We start from the raw sequence: 25,399 nt of genomic DNA, 5'->3' as shown, positions 1-25,399 counted from the left end.
ACCGCAGGGAGTTCTACGCAGTCAATGGCGCATGTACTATCGACCAAAAAAAAACGTTTACGGATCACGGGCTCCCAGAAAACGTTAAATATCCGAGCAGCCTTTAATAGTAGCCAGTAAAACCGTACATCACAATGTTGTTCGCATATACCAGTAGAGGCTGGAAATGGAAATGCCAGGCTGCGTTTTGAGGCTGCGGAGATATTCAGCTTTTTGTCGGATCCCTTGGTCCGAAAACTTTTTTTGGTCGATAGCACGCGGCATGGTTACGAGACTTGGGGCAGTCTCACGAGGTCGCAGGCGATGGGTATGAGCACGGTGGCCGCTGCGGTGTCGTTGTTGACCTCCGTCAGCACCGTGGTGAGGAGCATGAGCACGAGCTGCACGAACACCGGGTGCCAGTGACTCATCACCATCAGCACGTTGGACAGCCACGCCAGTAGTCCCGACTCCTGTGTGAGCAACGTTTACAGCAGCCAATCAGTTTATTTGCAAATAGCAAGTAGAAAATGCTAACAGCCTGCTGTGTATTTGCATCCGGTTCAGTAAATAAATACACCAAGGTCGGATCTCTAGCAAAAAATTCTAGCCAAGAAAAGTATAGATACATGCGTATAGGTAATAGAGTAGAACGATTAGGGAGGGGGGGGGAAAAGTTCACTTCGAGAACGAACCGAACGTTACTAGACTACAACTCCTGATTTATAGGTATGCAACCATTTCCTGGTGTTAACTTCCATGGTGCTAACTTCATTGCAGTCAGAACAATTTATTTGAATGTGCTCAGTTAAGTTTCGTCCGAAACGCAAACAACTCATAACAATAGCAAAGTATTATATACTAGACAGAATGAGGTTTGTCGTTTAACGGGCATATAAATTTTCATACTAATTGAAATAACAAGCGCGGCGGCACGAGCGCACGGGCATACATGAAAAACTTTCACTCGATGTCCGCGAACACACAAGCTGTCACAATGCTGTCGTGATAAAGAACGCAAACAGAGGGAAGCGAACACTTCGTTCGGCCTCTCGCTTCAAGGCATTTCCAAAACTTGAGATTACGTTACCTCTAGAACTAGAAAGACAGCGCACATGAAGTTACCAGCCATAAGGAGATTACCTTCACCGGAAATTACCTCCAAGATGGGGTGTGTGGACAGCGCATGCGCTCAGCCGCGCCATGCGCAGCCACGGCTGGGCTAGAGAAGGAGGAGACGCTCACCTGCCTACCCCCCCCCCCCGCCTTCCGAGCGCTTCATCACGTGACATCCAACATTGGGCGAGTGGAAAGATGGTGCGCATTAAAGGGACTAACAACCGTTCAGACATAAGTCGAGATAGCCCAGGTGGTGGAAATATCGTGTCTTGTATCGACTGCAACGAGCATTCTTTTCCTCAGTAAACAAGCATTTATATTTTTAATTCTTCATAACAAGTCACGCGCAATGACTACTAGTCCCTCACGCGGCAACAGAATTCACACAAATAGGCTGGCCTATCACGTGATCGTCAAGTTGTGTACGCGGCTACTGGGCTTTCTTCAATTATAAATGCAGTACATTTAGTTATTATAAGTGTGTTCTGTAACTTAGAATAGGCAGCTAAATGTTCGAATGTTATACGAGTAGAAAGTTACATCATGGCTTCAGTGATCGGGTGGCGCATGGTGTAGCCCATTCATGGGAAGCAGAGTGGCGCTGCGAGAGCTTGCGCCACCCACGAAGAGAGGGCACCACATTGCCACTAGCAGTAGGTTTTTCAGCCGTCAATAGGGAGGACCGGCGGATATATCCAGTACCGGATTCTTCCTTTAGTAAAACACAAACCACGGATCTCCGCAGGGCGCAAACAGGAACTGTTATGTCTCCCAAAATTCTATCTTATATATCCAAAGGCGACTAAAATTCAGAATGCTAATATTGCGACACAGATCTAGCCGATCAGCATCATATTCTGTGGGGCTGCAGGAATAATACTCTCCCAAGAAATCTCCTGCGGCAAGCTCCCTCACACGAGGCGTGGGACTCCATACGTACTAACCCTCAAACCCAAGCCGGGCTGGCGAACTGGGTGGCGAAGGTCGCGGCCAGCTGGACGCCACCCTAGCAATTGTGATAGCAATTATATGGACACTCCAAGCGGACTTCTGCGGTAGTCGTCGCCGTCGCCGTGAGGTTCCGTATAAATTCCATGGGCGATAAAATTGCCGCGCGCCGTGTGCTGCAAGTGCGCATGAAAGCAAGCGAGCGACGCGCGCTATCACGGAGAGCGAGCGCATGGCGGATAGCAAACACGACGTCTTCCGTTGCGCGAAAGGCCGTGGGAGGATGGGAGGGAGGGAGGGAGGGGGGTGACGACGTTGTGCGGCGGAACCAACTGCGTACCTTGTGACCGGGCGCAAGAGGAACTGGCGATTCATTCTCGCACGCGAGAGGAAAGCCTGAAGGCAGCGCGGGTGGGAGGAGGTGCGGCTTCTACTCTGACATCAACTGCGTACTTTTGTAGATACGGTGCAGGCGGTGCCGCGCTTGCTCACGCCATCGTTTTGACAGCGGTTGTGCGCGGTCATCGAGTGTGATCTATTCATGTTTGCTTGTGCGCGCTGACACCATGCTTGTCAATTCAGTTAGTAAGCGAATGTGTCCAAGTTTAGAGAGTTAAAGAGAAACTGAGACATCCACCCAAATGTAGCAATTCGCTACTATGGAAACCCAACCGGGTTCCTCGAAAGAAAACCTCGCAGTTGAAGAAAAATTCGTTCTGGTCCGGGACTCGAACCCGGGACCACCGCCTTTCCGGGGCAGCCGCTCTACCATCTGAGCTAACCAGGTGGCTAGCAGATGGCAGGGCGAAGTCGAATTTGTCGACAACTCGAAGCAAAGGCAAGTATATGATGTAATAGTTCAGCGGAAATCCGCTAGGTGGAGATAAGTAATTAAAGAGAAACTGAGACATCCACCCAAATGTAGCAATTCGCTACTATGGAAACCCAACCGGGTTCCTCGAAAGAAAACCTCGCAGTTGAACCTCCACCCATAGTAGCGAATTGCTACATTTGGGTGGATGTCTCAGTTTCTCTTTAATTACTTATCTCCACCTAGCGGATTTCCGCTGAACTATTACATCATATACTTGCCTTTGCTTCGAGTTGTCGACAAATTCGACTTCGCCCTGCCATCTGCTAGCCACCTGGTTAGCTCAGATGGTAGAGCGGCTGCCCCGGAAAGGCGGTGGTCCCGGGTTCGAGTCCCGGACCAGAACGAATTTTTCTTCAACTGCGAGGTTTTCTTTCGAGGAACCCGGTTGGGTTTCCATAGTAGCGAATTGCTACATTTGGGTGGATGTCTCAGTTTCTCTTTAATTACTTATCTCCACCTAGCGGATTTCCGCTGAACTATTACATCATATACTTGCCTTTGCTTCGAGTTGTCGACAAATTCGACTTCGCCCTGCCATCTGCTAGCCACCTGGTTAGCTCAGATGGTAGAGCGGCTGCCCCGGAAAGGCGGTGGTCCCGGGTTCGAGTCCCGGACCAGAACGAATTTTTCTTCAACTGCGAGGTTTTCTTTCGAGGAACCCGGTTGGGTTTCCATAGTAGCGAATTGCTACATTTGGGTGGATGTCTCAGTTTCTCTTTAATTACTTATCTCCACCTAGCGGATTTCCGCTGAACTATTACATCATATACTTGCCTTTGCTTCGAGTTGTCGACAAATTCGACTTCGCCCTGCCATCTGCTAGCCACCTGGTTAGCTCAGATGGTAGAGCGGCTGCCCCGGAAAGGCGGTGGTCCCGGGTTCGAGTCCCGGACCAGAACGAATTTTTCTTCAACTGCGAGGTTTTCTAAGTTTAGAGAACCGATCGAACTACTATCCTTACTTCGTATATCTCTCTACTAATTTGCTATCAAATTGATGCTTCGCCTTTCGGCCGAAACTGCGACTTTCTTTACTCGCACCCACAGCATACGGCATGCGGGGCGCGATAGGATCTTATCGCACTTCGGCTTTATATGGAACATCATGGCGACGCCGTCGCCCTTGAGTGCAGTTGTGATTGCCATCATAATAAAAATATCTGCAGACTTCGGCGACACCTGCGGTTTTGAACTCATTATCTGTTAACATTCATCCGGCACCCCACTATGCTCTCGAAGCTATTGGAAGCTCCCGCAATCTGCTGTTGCCTCCGTCGACTGTATAAGCAATAAAGACAACATAGTGACGTGGGCAAATCCCATTTCGAAATCACATACTGTGGTTACAGCTTGGAAGAAAAAAGGTATGAGGAGATGTCCGCAATATTTCTGTGTTCTTCTGAGAGCTGTAGGCTCTTAGTGCGCACCGCAATTTTCTCAAGAAGAGCTTCCTTGTGATGCTAACAACGTCGCCTTCATCCACTACAGATTAATCGCAACTGTGACTTCCGGAGAGATTATTTTTTTATTTATTTGTGTTTATTTTTGTGAGGTACGTTTTGGAGCCAGACATTATACAACACAAACAAAACGACGGTGAAACAAAAGCGACATACAGAGTCGACAAACCCATTTTTGAGCATTCAAATGCTCAAAAGCTCTTGCAGTGAATTTAGTTATATTTATTAAGATTTGGCCTTTGGAGATGTGCCGAGAGCAAAACATATCTTGAAAACACGTCTGGTTACCTCATGAGGCGTCTGTCACAGTGATGTAGCCTGTGTTAGCAGTGTAGAACACTGATTTATAATACGCATAGTACAGAATGCTCGCTAAACCATACGAAATATGCGTTAGTCAATGCCCTTACAATAAATGTCAACACTACAACCTTGCCAGTCGTATCCTTCTCAGATTATATGTTTGTGCGGTGACGTGAAGTGGCAGTTGTTTGTAGCAGCAATTGCAAACGACACCTTCGCTAGCTTCTACCTAGCATGGCTTCATACCAGCGTGCTGGTTATTACGACAACGATGACCTGGCCACCATGACTAAGACGTTATCGCTTTTTTTTTTTGGCATTATCTGCACAGTCGACTGCGGTATCCTAATGGCGATATGCATGGTACCCCGTTGCCCCGAGGAAAATGTCCTTATTCACTCGGCACGAACCATGATTAGATAACTCGCCATTCCGCGCACGACACGTCTTCACGCGCTAGATCAGTGTGTGCATGAAGATAAGAATGCAGGGTGTTCAGGTGTAGATGCCAGTCATGACTCGTCTGGTGCACGAGGGTTGGTATATGAACTATCATGTTGTTTATAACAAGTTTTTGTTTACTATCACACGCCCAGATGTCTTTCGAAACAGCTAGGAGTTTATTGCAATAAGAGCTGTCATGTTTATAGGGAGAGCACCCTACTTGTACAGCTTGTCGAAGAGCATACGAACTGTAGCAGGATAGATAAAATGCCGCGTAGGACTCGACAAAGTAAAACTAGTCGGGTTGAAGACAGCTTCTTAGAAGTTGCCAGCAGGCTTTAGAGCACGTCGTATACATATACGTATATGCGTCGTGCCATGGTTGGCCTGTGTGCATACACATGCCGCTCAGTAAAAGTTGCGCGACAGGAAGGACAGCTTTCGCGACTATCCCTAAAAAAGAAGAAAAACATGCGCATTGAAGAGCTCGACTTGCAGTGAGCACGTACCTTTATAGCGCCTGCGACGCACAGCCCGCCTCCGTACGTGATGAACGCACTCCATGGAACCTTCCGCTGCACCAGGGTCCACTCGAGCAGGTATTCGCTGAACAGGCGCTCGCACGGCTGTTGCGGCGTCGCGAAGAACACCAGCACCAGCAAGAACACGAGCGTCGTGTCTCTAAGGCTACTGCAGGGCATCCAAGGCATTCTTGGTTTACGGTCGTGCTGGGATATTGCAGTCGCTGCGGAAACCTCTCTTCCCTGCCTTCCCTCGTCAATTTTCGTCCACGCTATATATGGGATCCACTTTCGAACCATTACCTGCTGTGATTGATTAGTGGCTATGGTGTTGGGCTGCTGAGCACGAGATCGCGGGCTTAAATCCCGGGCCCGGCGACCGCATTTCGAGGGGGGTGAAGTGCGAAAACACCGGTGTACTATTTATGTACGTGTTAAAGAATCCCGGGGGGTCCAAATTATTCCGGAGTCCCCACTACGGCGTGCCTCATAATCAGATCGTGGTTCTGGCACGTAAAACACCATATTTTTAACAGCGAAGCTAGCCGTCCGTAATTTCTTGTTCGTATCAACAATCTATGAAGAAGTAAAAGAAAATAAACTTTCAGTTGTGGCTTCCTGAGGCGGGATTCGCACCCGCGCACCGCCGGTCCCCAGGCGAGCGTCGTAACCACTAGGCCATACAGGCACGCTTGCAGAGCATGCATTTATGCGAACCATATGATTGCGTTCGAGCGTCGTTGTCTTCGCCCACAGCTGGCGCGTTCGCACGCTCGTGCTCTGCGAGGTGAAGAGGTTTTGCGCGCTATGAGGGCGAGAGAGAGACACATTCACGGAGGGGGTCTCCTGGAACGCGTTGTCGGCATTGGAACGCGGTGCTGGTGTTGCAAGCTGCGCTATGCAACGCGCAGTGATGGCCGTAATTCCGAGACGCGCGAAAATAAATTATCATCATCATGAGTATTAAGATGAAAAGTTCGCGCGCAATTACGGAAAATGTTAGGCTACGATCGCCCAGCTTCGCTGTTTCCAGCGTTGCGCGGCCGAGTGCAAGGTTAACGTGTTTTTTTTTTTTTTTTTCGAGCCATTTTACGACGTCCGAGCCGGGATTTTCCACACTGTGTTACGCTTACAGAAAAAATGACCGAGGTTTATTGATGTGCATCAAAATGATCGTTTATTCATTAAGAAAGCGGGACATTTCGAGCCAACCGTAGTGGCAGGGAAGAGAATCGAGTGGAAAGCTCCATCCCCTTCCTAGAATAATACCAAAAATTGCTCGCGGAAAAGGGAGACACCTGCTAATGAAACAAAAAGATGCCGATGGTGGTAATCAAACGGACCATGCTAGACAAGGGTGCGAAGTCTGATCGCGCGGTTCTCATCATTATATGCTGTACACAAGCTGAGGGAACTGATTACTGTGGATTGCCGCGTAGTTAGGACTCTCTTGCACAGGTTCTGTGGGCAGCGATTCATAGGGTAACTCTAAATGGCGAGCGTGTTGGCTTGCAAGTATTTAAAATTTTTGCCATTATCAGAATAGGTCTCTCTTGAATTTGCGCATTCGATAATCATTCTCCTTGAATATTTTACTGTGGTGAAATATATAGTGAGCTATATTCTGAACGTGTTTGTGTGGCCAAGTGGGCTAGAATGCCAGTTGTGGCTTTCAAGCAGCCGCTTCGAGGGACCAGTCACATCGTTTCAGCAAAATACTTTACTCCAAGATTATTTGACGTTGGAGACATCGTAGCGTGCAGAATTTGCACCTACTAAGCTTACAAGCTTCCGTAAAATAAATTCTAGTGATAACTTACAGTCACTTCAGAGGCAGTCATCGTATTTTACATTTCTCTATGGTTATTTTCTTCCCCAATGCTCTCCTTTATTCTGTTGGCACGGATCACTATGTTTGCGTTACAATAACAAATTTTATATTGTTGTCACATACAGTTTTTAACAATACAGAGCACCAATCTAGCGTTACATTAATATGACGCAGGTCTACGTGCATGTGGTTCCGTGGTGTTTCTATCGCTTCCGACAAGAAGGGATACGCAAATCATGTTCGCGCGTCAACATTGCTGGTTCAGGTTACCTACTTGAATGCACCTGCAAACAGCACACAGAGCCCTCAAGAACAGTAGTCGCCATTTTGATTATAATTTCCTTCACCGTATTTTCTTACTTTAAATGTATTGTGTGTTCGATTCAATATTCCAAGCACGTTTACTTCTTACATATCTCTATTCAATGCACTGAAACTAAATGCGTTCCAAGCATGAACCATGTGGTTACACAGCTTTGAGAGAGAATTTATTTTGTTATGGCCTCCTAGTGGGGAGTTTCAGTGCACGACCGTTTGTAACAACAGGAATCAGACTGTCACAGCCAAGTAAATAAAAATCGCTGAGTAAGCTATCACTTTGCCTTGTAAGGGCAACCCAGACATAGGAATGAAGGTAGCCGCCATCTCGAAGAAATTCGACATCTCGCATATATGGCCAAAGTAGCACTTTATACAAGGACGGAATGAATTCGTTCGCCAAAGGTTTAAGATCAGCACTGTGGTGGCGGGAAATCAAAAAGGAGCGTTGATTTTTTTTTTCGTGGGATTTCTTTCGAATGTAAAAAAAGGGAGACACGCAAAAAATAGCGTGACCGGCAACTAAATTGATATTTTCACATATTTGCTAAGACATAGTGCTGACATATCTGCGGTATGTACAATAATTAAAAAGCTACGGAATTAAAACTGGACTATTCCTGATGTTGCAGCTAACAACATACTGTTAGTTACTCCGAGCCAAAGGCATAGGTGTCTTTAAAGACTTAGTGCTTGATTGTAGCGAAATCCTGTATAAAAAATAAATTCTGGGGTTTTACGTGCCAAAACCACGATCTGATTATAAGGCACGCCGTAGTGGGAAACTCCGGAAATTTGGACCACCGGGGGTTCTTTAACGTGCACCTAAATCTAAGTACAGGGGTGTTTTCGCAGTTCGCCCCCATCGAAATGCGGCCGCCGTGGCCCGAAATCCTGTATAGGCTGCCTGTAGGGGACAGGATGGAATGTAAAGCCGTACGCTTATCGAATATCTTACAGTGTATCCAAAAGTGGCATTAAGCAAACTAGACTGCTGAACATTACCTTCAACAAACAACCGTTCAGCCTAAAGAACCATGTATACCCGCATTCATTATTTATCCAGCTATAGATATTAAAAAAAAACTGCACTTACAACATGCCAAATTCTTCTGGCACTGCGAACGGCGTGGCAAACGTAGAGCGGAGCAGAAGTACGACGAAAAGCCCAAGAAGGCAGGTCATGACGAAGAACTCCAGCTTGCTGCGCAGAAGAAACACGGCATGGATCGAGACACCGTACTGCGCTCCTATACGCATAATGTGACTCGGCTAACACCACCGCCAAGTAAGCCTAGTCCAACCTGCGGTTTCTGTCTAAGCTGAAATGCAACCTAACCTAACTTAGAGTAATCTGAGTGCGGTTTTGTGGCGCTCTTGCCATCGCAAGTGCGCTAGATGGCTCGAGAGGCCCGCGCGTCTGGGGCCCGTAATAATGTCGCAACTTATTTGTACTTGTTCTCTCCATAGTGTGCTGTATCATGTGGCCCCTGATTGATCAGATGCGTTCCCGTGCAGGAACCTGTGGATGAAATAGAGTCATGTGGCCAATTGCGCTCTTATCTCCGGAGGAGCTATATGCATCCTAGAGCGAACTACGCTGGGAGCACGCTCAGGTTTCGCCGATAAATTAATCATCGTCACCACAATCTTGGTGCTGTATGTAGAGCGCAAAACGAAGGCATCTTCCGTCTATATCGAATTAGCCTTGTCTTGCTTGTCTTCCTGCGAATTGCCGCTATGCCTGCCATTTGCCGTTGCATCACTAGGACCATTAGATGCTTCTCAAGCTTTTTTTTTATTCTTCACATCCCTACCTCACATGTTAGTACTACTAGAATGCAATGATTGTACACTTTGTTTCGAGGACAGCGGTAAGTTCCCGGTCATGTACTCGGGACTGGCTGCCATGTATGAACTACGACATGAACTGTGCCGGGGAAGACAAATTCCGGCGATAGATCTCTGCAAGAAAATGTCACCCGCATACGGCAGAACGAACGTGACACCCTCTACATGATGTTCCGATTGTATACGTGCCTTGACGGCGCCATGTATTTTGGACTAGGCTGTGGCACGTCAGGCGTAGACCGGTTTAGGGCCCATTCACACTTGCGACTAGGCGAGGTCGTGCGACCAATTGCGACTGGCGACCAGAAAAATACTCAAGACGAACGATGTTCACACTTACAAATGCGACCGACGAGTCGCTAAACCGAAATGTATCACGATATGCCGTTCACGTCTGCTTGAAATGTCATCGCCGCGTAAAATAAGCGTCAGCGTATACGGACGTCCTGGTCCTTCGCATCTGATTGGTTCAGCTGTTCTGCGACCGCGGTCGCGCGACTGAAAAATCGAGCAGTGAGCGACTGGCCCGAAACGGTCGCATTTCGAGAAAAGCGACCATTTGCGACTACTTGCGACTGGTCGCTTTGCGACCAACTTGGTCGCGCGACCTCGCCTAGTCGCAAGTGTGAATGGGCCCTTAATCGAGAAATGTACCCTGTAAAACGCGGAACTCGGCTACTCATAATCAAGAATGGGCCACAGATGGACCTGCGCAGTTTACCTTCAGTGCCTGATAGTGCAAGGTCGCAAAGCTTCAGAACGACATTGTTATGAAAAGCACGTTCCGCACCGCGTGTTATACCTGAAATTGCCGAGAGCGCGGTATTTTTCTTCCAGGATCTTCGCTATGCTCTCCTTCGTCTCTTCGTCCTCTTCACAGTCGCTGTGTGACGAGAAAAATAAAAAACGTGAACAGCGACATTTTCTCATAACCATTCACCTAAAGTCACTAAATCGTGGTAGCAACGATTTTCTCAGGACACTGCCAAACGCACCCTGTGAAAACTTCGACGTCATTGCTGCAGCCGTATAGTCAGAATGTAATAGCAAGAATCATCATCATCATCATCATCATCATCATCATTAAAATGATCATTCCATTAAGTACTGCACTGTAAGACAAATGCCGTGCAGGACAGACTGTCCTGTGTTTTTCAGTCGTCCGGTCGGCTGCGCTGTATCGCCGTAATGAACCTTCCTATCAGGGCTATCTATTAATAGCATTCTCCTGTTATGTTCAGCGCGAGATCACAGGCTCGAACCTTTGGCGCAGTGGCTGCATTCCTTCATGGGGCCAAGATGCAAAGGCGTCTTTCCTCCGTGCATTTGGTGATAAAATTAGAGAGTTCCTCTGGCGGAAAATTAGACTTTATGCGTCCATACTAGAGCGCTTTTTTTCGCACTCGGATCAGCATTCGCGCTTTGCAACCAGCCATGTGAAAACGCCATACCAGTAATGCAGAAAACACGCAGAAAAAAATTACTAATGTAATTTTTTATAAAGTAGCACAAAAAAAGATATTTCAGATCAAGCGCCCCAGTTCGAATCTATGAGAAGTGAAGCTCTCGTGAAATCCCTAAATAAATGCGCACTTCTAATTTCGATGTGTATAATTGTATTTATTTTCGTATTCTGCATTGGGTAACGTTATTCTATGTTTAAGTTTATGCCCCGCACCACGACATACAATATTTATGTTTATGGTCTGCACTGTTCCCAAGCTACGCCGAAAATCAATCGCCAAATCGGAAGATCCACTGTCAGACGTCGATACAGTCACGTAACGAGGATGACGGTGATGTATGATGCTTGTCAAGGGAAGAATAGCTATGAGATATCTATGAGCACTGAGATGTACGAGGCGTACGACATGCTCCACTATACACTTAAGGGCACGTGTCCTTACCAAGTGTCCCAGCTATCACACACCAAGGTTTGAAAAAAAAAAAGCAAGAACAACGGAAGCCGTCTATTCGGATGAAACTAAGAAAGCTCTTTCTTCCGCATGTTGAACGGGTCACGTGGTATATTGTTATATTTAGCTGGCCGTCTGTATCCCGTGGAAAAAAAAGAGCCGCGCAAAATATAGGGTGTCGCAAGCAATTGAAATTGGTGTTTTCGAAGTCGCTGCAACGCGTAACACGTTGACATGTCTGCCGTAAATGTAGTAATGAAAACGTTTGTTATTACTCTTTACAAATTAATTAGAAAGAACACAAAATACACGAGACGCTTCTTCAGGTTGCTGTTAACAGCATGCAACTGGTTGAATCCGCATAGAAGACTTCCGTTTAAAAGCATAGAAGACTTCCGTTTAAAAAAACAATTGAGGGGTTATAGATGGGACACCCAACATATAAAAACTTCGGGTCACGGTGGTACCTACTATTTCGGAGGATTCATAAATGGTTACATGCCCAGTGGCCTAATAATAAGGTACTACTTAAGAAAAAAAAAAACAGCCGTTGAACTTCATGCAGTCTTCAGTGACGACACCTGTGTAATATAGAGATAGCTCTGAGACGTCGTTATGTAAAGAATGTATGTCGCCAGTTGCGCAAAACAGAGTTAAGCTCACTACGACTACTTTGTAGACCAAAATTGCGTGCTACATAAGCCAAAGTATACATTGGCACATACCTATTTGACTGAGAAGGGAGTAGCCAAATTATTATAATTTTTTTTGAATGAACGAGATCAAAGAAGAACGGAAATGTGCTTACGGGTTCTATTTTCTCGGTCAACATTCTGTGTTCTATATAGGTTGTCTATTCGGCGAGAAACTTACTCGTTCCAAAGCCCAGATGTGTATGACAGAAGAGAGCTTTGCTTCAAAACGGGCGTTGGCATAGCATTCTTACTTTAACCCAATATTCTGACGTCACATATATGTAACCGCCGATGCAACATCGGGCGGTGACCGCAGCACTGTCTCAACAGACCAATCGAACGCTTTTCCTCGTTTATAGGCGGTCACTTTTGTTTGCTTTGAAAGCGAATAGCGTTGCGTACCCAGACAGGTTTTATTGCGATAGCAATTATGTGGACACTTCAAGCGGATTTCTGCCGTCGGCGTTGCCGTCGCCGTGAGGTTCCGTATAAAGTCCAAGGGTGATAAAATCGTCGCCGCGCGCCGTATGCGCGAGTGAAAGTGCGTGGGGGACGCGCGCTATAACGGAGAATGAGCGCTACGGCGGAAAGCAAACGCGACTTCCGTCGAGCGAAAGGCCATGGGGGTATGGGAGGGAGGGAGGTGGGGTGACGCTGTGCTGCGGAACCAAATGCGTATCTTGCAACCGGGCGCAAGGGGTAACAAAAAATGTTGCAGTTTCGCCCGAAAGGCGAAGCATCAATTGAGATAGCAAATTAGTAGAGAGCTATTCGGAGCAGGGACAGTAGTTTTATCGGCTGCATATACTTGGACACATTCGCTTACTAACTGAACTAACAAGCGTGGTGTCAGCGCGCACAAGCAAACATGAATAGATCAAACTCAATGACCGCAGACAACCACTGTCAAAAAGCGGGCAGCAAGCGCAGCCGCCGCAGCGAGCGAAGGTTCGTGCGGTCTATCGCGTCAACGGAAACTGAGCGGCGAATGCACAGCGCATACGAAGGTCAGAGCCGTGTGAGATCGCTTTTAAGAGACGGTGCGGGCGACCGCCGCAGCCGAGCAACGTACAAGCGCGGTTGTTGGTAGAGTAGAAGCTGCCCCCCCCTCCCTCCTGCGCTGCCTTCCCGCTTTCCTCCTTTCGCGTGGGAGATTGATTGGCCAGTTCCCCTTGCGCCCGGTGTCAAGATACGCATTTCGTGCCGCAGCACACCGTCGCCCCGCCTCCCTCCCTCCCATACCCGCACGGCCTTTGGCGTGACGGAAGTCGCGTTTGCTTTCCGCCATGCGTTCGCTCTCCGTGATAGCGCACGTCCCCCGCGCGCTTTCACTAGCGCATACGGCACGCGGCGACGATTTTATCGCCCTTGGACTTTATACGGAACCTGACGGCGACGCCGCAGGCATAAATCCGCTTGAAGTGCCCATATAATTGCTGTCGCAATAAAAAAGTCAATCTCTCAATCTCCCACGCGAAATGAGGAAAGCGGGAAGGCAGCGCGGGAGGGAGGGGGGCGGCAGCTTCTGCTCTGCCAACAACTGCGCTTGTACGTCGCCCGGATGCGGCGGTCGCCCACACCATCTCTTAAAAGCGATCTCCACACGGCTTGGACCTTTGTATCCGCTGTGCTTTCGCCGCTCAGTTTCCGTTGAAGCGATAGACCGCACGAACCTTCGCTCGCTGTGGCGGCTGCGCTTGCTGCCAGCGTTTTGGCAGTGGTTGTCATTGAGCGGTCATTGAGTGTGATCTATTCATGTTTGCTTGTGCGCACTGACACCACGCTTGTTAATTCAGTCAGTAAGTGAATGTGTCCAAGTTCATATGTAGCCAATAAAACTACTATCCCTACTCCGAATAGCTCTCTACTAATTTGCTATCGCAATTGATGCTTCGCCTTTCGGGCGAAACTGCGACATTTTTTTGTTATCTATAATCGACTGGCAAGAGGCGAAGAGCCCGCACAAGTGGAGAAGGTCGATCCGAGCTAGTGCAGTGAAAGTAGATAACCGGAGGAGGAGGGCGGTGCTGGCATCGGCGATTAGTCCGCATCCTCTTGTTGAAAATCGCGGCGGCATGCAACGGAAGGGTCAAAGCGCCGCTAAAACGCACCATCAGCGAAGAAGAGCAGGCAGAGCGGTATCGTATATGTGCCGAAAGGTCTAGACAATGCTATGCTGCCACCAAAAAAAAATATTCCATGCAGCGAAATCTATTCTTCCGACAGCTCCGAGTATCCAACACTACATCGATCGGTGGGTAGCCTTTCTTTTTTTCACAGCGGGGAAGTTTCTAGCTATTAAAAAAACAGTTTTGTTCGGCATATTAATACATCTTCAGTGCATACACCTGCATCACGTCATTTTAACATTGTGAGTTTTCGCGGTTTTGTGACATCGTTCAAAGACAGGCGAAGTGGGCGCAGCCCAAAACGTTTTGACCAATAGTGGAGCGCTCATGGCGAAAAAGGCGTAGAATCATAAAGATTTTTTTGTTCGGTACTAATCAGTGTGCGCACGCGAGATCAGATGGAAAGTTCTCGCGGTTTTCGTGATGTCAGGAATTGACAGGTGAAGTAGGGGTGGTCCGAAAAATGTTTCACCAATCGTTGAGGGCTAGTGGCAGAAGTGTAATAGAAACAGATTGGAATATAGCTTTACGTTATAGCACACCTGGTCTACATAGTACTGGGGCATATTCTTGGAAGATCACTTCCGGAGATACTATAACTTTCGCGTGATGTAGTACACGGCACGTTTGATAATTTGAGCGTTTTTTCTCAACGAGCCAATTAGTACAACCGGCTTCGCTCAACGAGCCAATCAACGCGCACTGAAAATGATAGCTGCGAAAGTGACCGTCCGAGAACACGACCCCTTAGCTCACGAGTGCGCGTTGCGTTTTCTTAAAGCGATAGGCTTTTTTTTTTACTACTTTCCGTGTTTTTCTGGTTGATGGACAGCGATCTACCACAGTAAGATGTAACAAGAACGAGAATAGTAAATAGCAGAGAGGGAACCATGGGTTCGGAGCGCGTCTAGCGTTCACAGAGCATCTTATGCCAGCAAAGTTATCAGCTCCGAACACTATCTTTGTTCCTGTCTCTGTCATCTTTCCTTCCCGCCTCCTCCTTCCCCACACTCCTAGGAGGCCGCTGTTCAGGTGTTAGCCGCGCGTAAGACAGTTACCGTGCGGTCACCCCAGGCTTTCATCTTGCTCTGTCGATGAATATCTCTCTATCTCTCATGTAAGAAGAGGAGAAGGAGGAGGAGAGAGGAATGCGTATCATCGGCGGGCGCAGAAAATGACGTCAAATAGGTAGAAGGCGGAGAAAGGCGAGGAAGGAAAGCGAAAGGCCGCATGCTTCCTCTCCCTTTAAGGAATTCCGCAGGTTTTACTAAAAAGCTACCGCTTACTCTCACCACCGCCTTCTATAGTTTTCCTGTCGAATTTTTTTGTATTTGCCTAAGCTTTGAGTGTGGAGTGCACAGCAGCGTCATTGTAATGTCATGATCTCAAGCTTATCGACGTTTTCCCACCTGTTCCGTCCAATATGTGAAAAATAAACGATAAATGAATTGGGCACCCTTGTTTGTCTTCTCTCTTGTACTCTTCCTTTTTTTTCTCCAAGATCTCTAAGCGACATTTTTGATCAACTTGTACATGAACTATTTAGTCGGTGCCAAGCGAAGGATGCAATGAACTACACCGCTGTGTCATAACCGCTTCTCAGGAACTACGGCTTCGAAGGTAGATTCATATATGAAGAACAGATGCAGCGATGCTTCCAAAGCGGACGGTGTACTGAATTCGTAGGTTTTCAGCGAGTATAGTTGTTACAAAATGAAACCAAAAGCTCTCACTATTCCTTGAGGAAGACCACAAACACGACCATCCAGCAGGCCAGGATGCCGGCGGCCGAGATAGGCAGGCAAATGACGACCCACGACATAATGGTAAGCCGGTCGTAAGAGTAGCGCCTGCCAAGAAAAGGAGAAAAGGGTCATACCGAAAGCTGGAACAAGCATTGGACGCATTTTTTCATCCTGAGATAAGGTTTTATTCTTTTTTTTATAGGGCGCAATAACCACAGGGAAGAAGGTACTCTGGTGCCGTTATTTCACCGCAGAGTCCCATCAAAACCAGCGCTTGTAGAACAGTATGTACTAAGCTCGTTTAGGAAGCTAGCTACGGCGTTCTGCTATTAATGACGAGGTCGAGGGGTTGATTACTGACCACGGCCGCCTCATGCAAACAGGGGCGGAGCTTGAGAACGCTCCTGCTCCATGCTTTCTGTTCACGTTAAAACGAGCCCGGGGTAAAAAAAAATTACAGGACGCTTAAGCTTCGCCTTTAAGAGTAGAACGCGATAGCGTTATCGGGACCCGTTCGCATCGCATCGTTCGCATATGGCAAGTAGGCTTCATTCACTGCACCACTGAACGTGGGAAAGCCAGCTTACAAAACCCAAGCTTACACCAATCCTTTTAAAGTCGGCTTCACTTTTAAACTGAAATGCATTGCTGGAGAGGCGTTTTTCCAAAGGCAATATAAGTGGTCTTATATTAAAATGGGAAGGCCGTAGCACTTTTTTAATAATTTAATAATTGTTTGCTATTGCCCCGACGCGCGCAGGTCTGGTAAAAATGCTGGAAAAGGGGTTTGTGTTTGAGTTTCCTCGTAACAGAATTAGGTTTTCTCGTACATTGAAATTACAGTCCGACGCCGGATGATAAAGTCGTACTTTACCATTCTTCTGACGGATTTCACTGTGAGAAATTCAATTTTTGTTCACCAAAACGTTGCACCACGTGGAGGGCCTGCGCGGTCGATGTGGTCGGATGAGTTCCTCTGCCACTCACATGCCGGTTGCCGACGCCGGATGTATATTGGTATATTAACGCTATCGCGTTAACATACTTCAATGATTTACTCGGCAGCATACTTCAGAGCTGAGTTGGGTCTTTCGGAAGGCCGTGCAAACTAAACAATCAAATAATTATAATATAAACAAGGAAGTCTATACATCCATCTTTGTTTTAGCTTTCTCGGCATCTCGTTCATTTTTAGTCATTCCTGTCTTTCTGTTACTTTAGCCAACATTGTATAAACGAGACCTCATAAATAGGGCCAGCCGTGGGCGCCGATCTCTTACTCTTCAAGCACAGTGCGCAGGACCCGGGACGCCGGGTTGCCGAAGACCGAACCAATGGCGCCAAGAGTTGCCGAGTAGGCGACGGACAGAAGCAGGACTCGCCGGATCAGCAGGTACTTCCTACGGTAATAATGGGTGTGTACCGGCACATGAAACTCCATGTGACTATCGCAGCCGAGTGTGTATTAAAAAAAAGGAATCTTGACGTGTTCCTCATGGTGCATCTTCTCAAACTCAAAGGAACAAGGGCACGCAGCAATGGCACTATTTGTTCGTTGTTTTATCGGTTTGTTTAGATTTCCTGCTTACCGGCCTTCCTGATTAATTCGAACAAACCTTGACCGCCTCGCTACAGCGAAGATGTTAGTGAACTTAAAAGAGCCCGAAAACGTTGTGCTGTAATCTCAGTGTCCGCGAAAGAACTCGTACACGAAGCTTTAAGGCGCACTAAAATAAGAAATGATTTGCCATATATTATTGTAAATTTTCCTTCTACAATACCAACACACCACGCTCAAAGCGCGAGAAGAGCTCTGGTAAGCCCGAAAAAGCGAAAACGGGGATGAGAAATGGCGAGGCCACATTGAAGCTCCCGCACCAGCTCCACATGAGGTCTAGGACTTTGACGGTGTTTTCTAGGGCTTAGTTAATTATTTAAAGGTAAAAATTAACTACATTGCGTTCTAAAGAAGCTAGGGACTGAACGTGGAAAGTTTCGGGAGCTTTTGCAGAGCAAGTGCGGCCCATATATGAAAGAATACCTTTATTCGGGACATTCAGGTTCAGTCGGAAAATTGCAAAGATGTGCTTTTTTCCGCCGACTACATTATAACATCCCACAACTACATGTAAAACTTCTTGTCGCCACCAACCCGTACATCTCGTCGCCTTACTAACTCTTGCCGCATCCAGCACATGCATGGTTCAACTTCTTTTAATCAATCGTTTTTGCCTAGCGCCGTCACAGAATGGAACAATTCACTGGATAGCGCTGTCGACGAGCGTAACCCCATAATTTTTAAACGGCTGCTAACTGATCACCTCAAACTCTAAAATTTACAATGACCTTAGTGTGTTTTTCCTTCCTTTGCGATGGCCGATTCCCATTGTGACTTTTCTGTTGATTTGCTTTTGCATTGTATTCAGTGTGCCTCTTAGCTTTATTTTGTTTTAGTTCTGTTCTCAAACGAATCCACAGGCTGAGTTTGGTAGGAAACGGTAACCATGTTCCTATTCTTACCTTCTGTAACCCCGCCCCCCCCCCCTTATATAATACCCCCATAGAGGTCCCAAACGGAACATAGATGATGATCGATGAAATGGTGATATCCGTGAAGTCATACTGACTAGTGACTTCACGGATGCGTTACAATGTCGGCTCGAAGTTCACTAAAGGAACTTTTACCTTCATTTTATTTTCTAATAATCAACCGGTGATTGTGAAATGCACGACAATAAAGTTTTTTTTTTTTTCAAAGCACGCATTATCGGTCTAATCTGACTTGGTGTTCCTTTTCGGTGTACTATTTTACTAGGACGGGGAGGAGGAGGAGTGCGCATTAGTGTTGACATGTGGGCAAAAATTGAAGTGTGTGGTTGTAATTACGGGCAAAAAATAAAGACTACTAAAGGCTCGTTTTCTGTTTGTTAAGAGACGTTACATTGAATGCGAACAAATTGACCTTGAGCAACTAAATCTGACCGCAATTTTAAAGTGAAACTTTTCTTGGCAAATTCTACCGGACCTTCCTGACCGTGGCTGCATGCTGGATGCTACTGCTGCTGTCTTACCAAATAGCTCACGCTTAACGAAATAATAAACAACGTGCCCGATGACGGAATCGAACCTCGGTCCCCCAACTGAGCAGCCCGATGCTCTCTAAGCCATTAGGCCACCATCAGAAGTAGACTTCTGTGGTGCCAACGCCCGCAAGTTTTGAGCCGATTTCCGCGTGAGTCGCAATGCGTATACTGCACGGATGCGCGATATCACATGCGCGCGCGCCAGTTTCCTACACGCGAAAGATGCGGGAATGAAAAAGGCCAATTAATAGCGCATGATTATTCGCTCCACGAAGCCTTCGCTTCAAATATCTTCCAAGATGTGCGTTGAATCTGTCGAAATTTATTGCGATAGCACTCTTAGGGTACTTCGTGCAGTTTCTGGGGGCTATCTATATATCTATCTATCTAGCTAGCCATGTATCTATCTATTTTGTTTGTTTGTTTTTGCTGAGGTAACAGAGTTTGAAACCGACCATCGGACCAGCTTGGGTCACTGAGTATGTGGCAGTGCACGTAGGATGCCACATACTCAGTAACTGTAAGATGCGGGACTGCGTAGGCACCGCTGATCGAAGAAACACTTTGAAGCGCGTTGGAGCAATGGGTATGTGCCACTCGGTCTGGGCTAGCCTTCGAGGAACCTCTTTGATGTAAACTTGGGTGATGAAAAAGATCCCTTAAATTTCTCCGATGCTGAAACGCAAAGGTTCCTCAAGTACATCACCCCGACGCATTAGCAAGTTGCGCCACAAACGCACTGGGTGTGCTCCGCTTTTCAATGAACCTCTCGCCAACATGGCTCACCGAGTGTGCGGCAAGCTACGCAACAATTCTCAGCGTTCGCAGGCATCAGCGCGCCACGCTTGTCGTCTCGGAGGCCACACGCGAACTTCTCGGCAGCGCCACCAGATGGCGTAGCCACCAGAAATAAGCGCGAGATAGGAGCGCGGTTGCCGCACGACGCGTTTCTAAGCGTTCGCACGCACCGGCGCGCTGTGCATTTCGAAGCACACGTGCAGGTGGCGGCTCTAGATAGCGCCCAGTGGTGTTTGGGAAGCGCGGAATAGGAGTTCCGTCGCAGTGCACGCCACATACATAACTCGTTTCGACGGGAGCAATACGTCATATCGCTATATTGATTCAAGGCAAACGCATTACCGTCCACTGTCATAAAGAAGATGGATTGTGTCGCATTTTTTTATAATTGGAAAGATTGTGTGCCACGTTATGTGTGATGTGCACTGATAGTTTGAAGTGTGCAATTAAATAAAGGGCTTGTAAATACTCCATGAAAGATCGTTTTCTTTTTAGGGTTCTTGTTTGAACCGGGTCTGGGGTTCACGTAAGGGCTGAACGTGCCATCCAGATTTAGTTTGACTGGGATCATGCGTGAAAGAGAATTTGCAGAAAGTCAAGTGAATGTTATGGGGCATATGCGAATATTGTTTTTTTAGTATGGCTTAATTACAGATACAGAAATGTATTACAGCTATTCAAAAGAGACAGCTTCCTTGGTAATCTGGCTATGATTCTACAAGGTGGCACAAGGCTGCCATGTTCTCTTTTTTTTTTCTTCACGGACCTCTGGTTTTTCGGTGACGATTTCTTTCAGCCTAGTTTCTTTCGATCTGAAAGAACAGCCCCCATACATTTCTTTTAGACATTTCGAATTGTAACAAAGTTGAAGTTTCGCCGGGCAGGCGAATCATCGATTGCGATAGCAAATTAGTAGACAGCTGTACGAGGTAAGGTTAGTAGCTTTATCGGCCTTATAAACTTGTAAACTTACGCTAACTAACTAAATTAACAAGCATGATGTCATGCTTGAACGAGCACACATGTGCGTATCTCACTGGACGACTGCGCACACTTGCTGTCAAAACGATGGAGTCAGGAAGCGCGGTAGCAGCAGCAAGCGAATTGACCTCCGCGCAGCCTCTCGCTTCAACACGAACTCAGTGGCGAGAGCTCTGGCGCACTAGATTGAGCCACCATCATCGGCTCACCTTCACACGCTTTCACTCGCGCACACAGCATACGGCGCGCGGCGAAGATGTTACCACACTTGGACTTTATACGGAACATCACGGCGAGGCCGAAAGGGAAAATGCGCCTAGAGTGTCCACATAATTGCTATCGCAATAAAAAAATTTTCATGCCCACAAACATAAAACACAAAATCTACCCACGCTCGCATATGCGGCGCTTGCGAGCGATTGCATCGTCTGCTCGTCCGTTCCGTTGGGGCGCAGACTATTTAGGCGCGAATCTATCACGTGACTATTACTGGCCAATCAGCGGCACTGTGTCGAAAAAAAGAAAAGGTTCTCGGCATTTTCCAAGTCCCAGTGACTTTACCGTAGCCAAAAAAAATTGTGTAAAATTTCTCGAATGCGATCTCAGCCCGACTTCCGACAACTCTCACGTCGGCTTCACATGCAACGAGCTCGGTGGCACTATAGGCGACGGCTACGTAAACGTAGGAGCGAAGTACCGAACGTGCCGCGCGTGTGAAGTAATTCTTCTGGTTTTCTCGCGCACAATGCACGTTGCAATAAAAGGTACTCACTGCGACTCCTGCTCGAACTTGGCGGCGAAGTCCAGGGTGATAACGCTGCTCCTTTTGCGGTAACCTGCAGACAGCGGCAACGCAAGAGATTATGGCACATCCAGCGTTCTTCTTGGAATCTACGTTAGACGAAGCTTTCTTGTTTAATCTTTCCGGTGAAATGCTGTACAAAGATTCACACACTGCGTGTAATTGACCCAACTTACGCAATTGTTTACCTACGCCACATTTGTATGCGAGACCCCTCACTATTTCTATGCCCGGCGAACAGCCGAGACGAAGTCCGGGGAAACAGGCCCACAAGCCATATCCATATGAGTGGCTGCAATGTGGTAGCATTCTAATGATTCGATTAACAGTGTCGCACGTCACTCCAGGAGTGGCTCGCGTTACGTACCAGATGACTGCGAAGGCACGTGCCGTGCGCTGCTTTTAGAATCGGCACACCAAGTCCCATCTTTGGATACACATTCCACGGTGGAGTGTGGTGATCAGCTAGTTGAGTGCTCAAAACTAATCGAAATTAGCGAGACCCGACGGTTACGACACCAACAAACCATTAGGCCGAAATTTAGTTCCTACGGGGGCGGCCCCGCCCGAGCGTGAGCAGACGATAGCCGGCTTCTGCCGGAAGTACGTAATTCTTATCAAAATTCGAAAGCAGATTTTCGCTTATTTTCTATTTTCGCCTTATTATTAAAGTGCCTAAATAAATATACAGAATAGCAGTAGGAAGAAGCGCATTGATCCAAACGTCATTCTTCATTGATTTCAACTATTGGCCTATAGCAGCCGCGTACGGGAATATGCTATACAGGGTGTTTCTTTTTAGCGGCACCAAATTTTTAAAAACTGCCTGTGGCACATAGCACAATTATAAGTCTTGATCTAAACTAGTCGATGAGGCTGCCATTACTTCCACGAGAAATCAAAACGCCTAATTGATTATTTAACATAATTACGCTAATTAACTTTTTAATTAATTATTTTACGGCACATCTTTCCATCTACGAATTATAGCCGCTGAGTTCGAAAGGCGTATCCACTTGGAACGAATTCTCAGGACTGAACCAATTTCTAGATATTAATTTTCAAAGTGTCCGACAAAATGCATGGGCGTTCCAGTTAACTTTTTTATGAAAACGCTACTTTATGCATTGAAGCACAGAGTTAATTGGAACGCGCATGCAATTCGTCGGACAGATTGAAAATTAATATCTCGAAACTGGTTCAGTCCTCAGAATTCGTTCAGCAGCCCATGCAATCCGCGGACTGCGTTTTTTCACGAAGCCCGAGGGGGGTGGTTCAGAACCCCTTTAAGAGAAAGCTTTAGCTCGTGATCATCTGATAGCCACCATAGAACATTCTCGCTGGATACCGCTGATATCCCTGGCCTGTGATATTGCACTGGTACACCATTGCGATCTCGGAGGTCACGCATAATACATAGAAGTTCTTACAACATTGCCAAGAATGAAACGTGGGGCCCAGATTACGCGAGTTTCACAAAGGGCTTTGCGCATTTCATCATGAATGTGCCGGGATGTGAGCGCGCGACGCTTATCTCGAACGTGGCTTGGCCTAAAATTTACATAGCTGCACAGGTAACGCTTTCCTAAAATGAAATCGCTTTAAGAAACTTGGCTCACTCATGCTCGATCTTATAAAGTTAACTCAAATGCAATACGGCAACTAAGCGAAGAATACAAAAAAAAATCGCATTTCGCCCGAAAGGCGAAGCATCGATTGCAATAGCCAATTTGCCGACAGCTTTACGGAGTACTTATATCAGTTTTATCGGCCGTATAAACTTGGAAACAATCGCTTACTAACTAAATTAACAAACACGGTGTGACGCGCGCACAGGTAAAATGAACAAATCTCGCTCGATGGCCGCGTAAACTCACTGTCAAAACGCTGCAGTCAAGAAGCGCGTCAGCAGCAGCGTGCGAATTGATCTTCGTGCTGTCTCTCGCTTGAACGCAACTAAACGTCGAAAGCACAGTGCATACGAAGCTACCGGCGCACGGCGTACTTTGTCAACATTGTAGATCGCTTCCCGATTAGGCCCGCGGGGGCACGCAATTTGTTCACGTTGCACATCTCTTTCAAGATATAGCGCCCGCGCGGCCGCGCCGTAAGCAGCAGCCACCGGCGTAGAACGCCTCCGCCCCGTGCATCCTGCGTGACAGAATATGGCACGCTTCCGCCCGGTTTTCTCCCTCGCGTGCCCGAGATTGAGCCGCGATCGTTGGCTGAACCTCGCAATCTTTCACTCGCACATAAAGAGTACGGCACGCGGCGACCATGTTATCGTGTTTGTGCTTTACACGGAACATCACGGCGACGACGACGGTGACTGTGATGGCAGAAATGCGCTTGGAGTGTCCATGTAATTGCTACCGCAATAAAGCAAACGATTAGAACTGACGCACTGCGAGCGCGAAACTTGACTTTCTTCCGACTTCAGCGGTCCACCTGCGCCGTTGACGTCCGATATAATTGTGCAACGAAGCACGCGTTTTTTTTTAATTAGAAAAGAAAAGAAACAGCATTGCATACGTTGTCTGAGCAGGGATATAACCATTTGGACAAACGAAACGCTGTTCGCGAGACGCTTCTTCAAAGTGTGCGGGCTGTTCGAGAAAGATGTCAATCCAAATCATGCTTTTTATCTACAGTGGTGTAAAGGCGTTGAGGCAACTAAAGCGTAGCTAGCAGATCGTCTGTAGCATGCGTGATTTATTCATTTGTTCTCGTAATGGGCATGTTGTGCGAGAAAGTAGTATACTGCCGGGTATCAATTGCAGGATTTCTTACAAGTACCAGGGTGAAACCTGGTGCTACAGCACCAGTGGGCATATACTATTCATAGTATTTCTACTGGTGCGGTAGCACCAGTTTTTCCCCCTGGTACGTGATCTACATGACACACATGTCATGACCTATTATTTATATTCATACACTCTTGTCATACAATGCCAAATTTGGTACATACGAAGTTAACCAAACGACCGTGAGAGCACCAAGACGTATCGGCTAGATACATAGACAGACACTCTCAAAGTGGCAACTGTTCGCCAAGAAATGCTTCGCATTTAATATTCTATATTGTTCTTTTCTCTCTCTGTGTGTGTGTCATTCTACGCGCTATTCCAACGCACCTAACGCTCCCCTGGTGTAGCCGGACGACAGGCCCGATTCGGGTGTCCACATGGTGTCGCGACTGCCGCGACTGCTGCGGCGAGACATCTGCGTCATCGCCCCCGAGCCGACGGGCTGTGGCGCCGAGGCCATGAGCGCGGGCAGCGACGGGTTGCACCGGTCGGGCTCGGGCTGGTTCATGAGGCGCGCCATGACCGAGGCCCTGCGCAGCATGCGCCGGCGCCGCGCGCTCGTCAGCGCGTCGTTCTCGATCTCGACCATGGTGCACTCGACGATGGGCATCACGATGAGCGTCGCGAGGACGTTCTCGAAGAGCAGCGTGCCGCAGAAGGCAAGCGCCATGAGCGCCGTGAAGACGGCCTTGACGCCGGCGCCACTCGCGCCCAGGATGGCGAGCGCCATACGGCTGTATATGTTGGTACCTTCCATGGCCAGGGCCAGGAGGACGACGCCCACGATGAACAGCAT

General features: G+C 47.4%; 1 protein-coding gene across 1 annotated transcript; it reads right to left on the bottom strand.

Moving 5' to 3' along the window:
- Positions 1 to 266: 266 nt before the first annotated feature.
- Positions 267 to 25,399, bottom strand: LOC125944355 (sodium-dependent low-affinity dicarboxylate transporter 1-like). Its single transcript, XM_049664751.1, has 8 exons — positions 24,931 to 25,399; positions 21,767 to 21,830; positions 17,413 to 17,532; positions 16,121 to 16,237; positions 10,450 to 10,530; positions 8,893 to 9,000; positions 5,636 to 5,816; positions 267 to 452 (listed from the first exon to the last, which is right to left on the bottom strand). The coding sequence occupies exons 1-8, from the start codon at positions 25,397 to 25,399 to the stop codon at positions 267 to 269; spliced, it is 1,326 nt and encodes a 441-aa protein (XP_049520708.1).

The sequence above is a fragment of the Dermacentor silvarum genome, chromosome 3, assembly GCF_013339745.2.
Source record: "Dermacentor silvarum isolate Dsil-2018 chromosome 3, BIME_Dsil_1.4, whole genome shotgun sequence".
In the NCBI taxonomy this organism is placed as follows: domain Eukaryota; kingdom Metazoa; phylum Arthropoda; class Arachnida; order Ixodida; family Ixodidae; genus Dermacentor; species Dermacentor silvarum.
The sequence above is the reverse complement of the archived record's forward strand: the minus strand, read 5'-3'. Positions and strand labels throughout refer to the sequence as shown.

Bases quoted from the DNA above. Each gene is read 5' to 3' on its own strand.
- LOC125944355 (XM_049664751.1), bottom strand. From the start codon at position 25,399: ATGCTGTTCATCGTGGGCGTCGTCCTCCTGGCCCTGGCCATGGAAGGT. The intron at 10,531-16,120 runs GTGAGAGCTTTT...CTCGTCACACAG, and splicing joins GTGGTCTTCCTCAAGGAATA to CGACTGTGAAGAGGACGAAG. The intron at 453-5,635 runs GTACGTGCTCAC...TTGCTCACACAG, and splicing joins GCGTCGCAGGCGCTATAAAG to GAGTCGGGACTACTGGCGTG.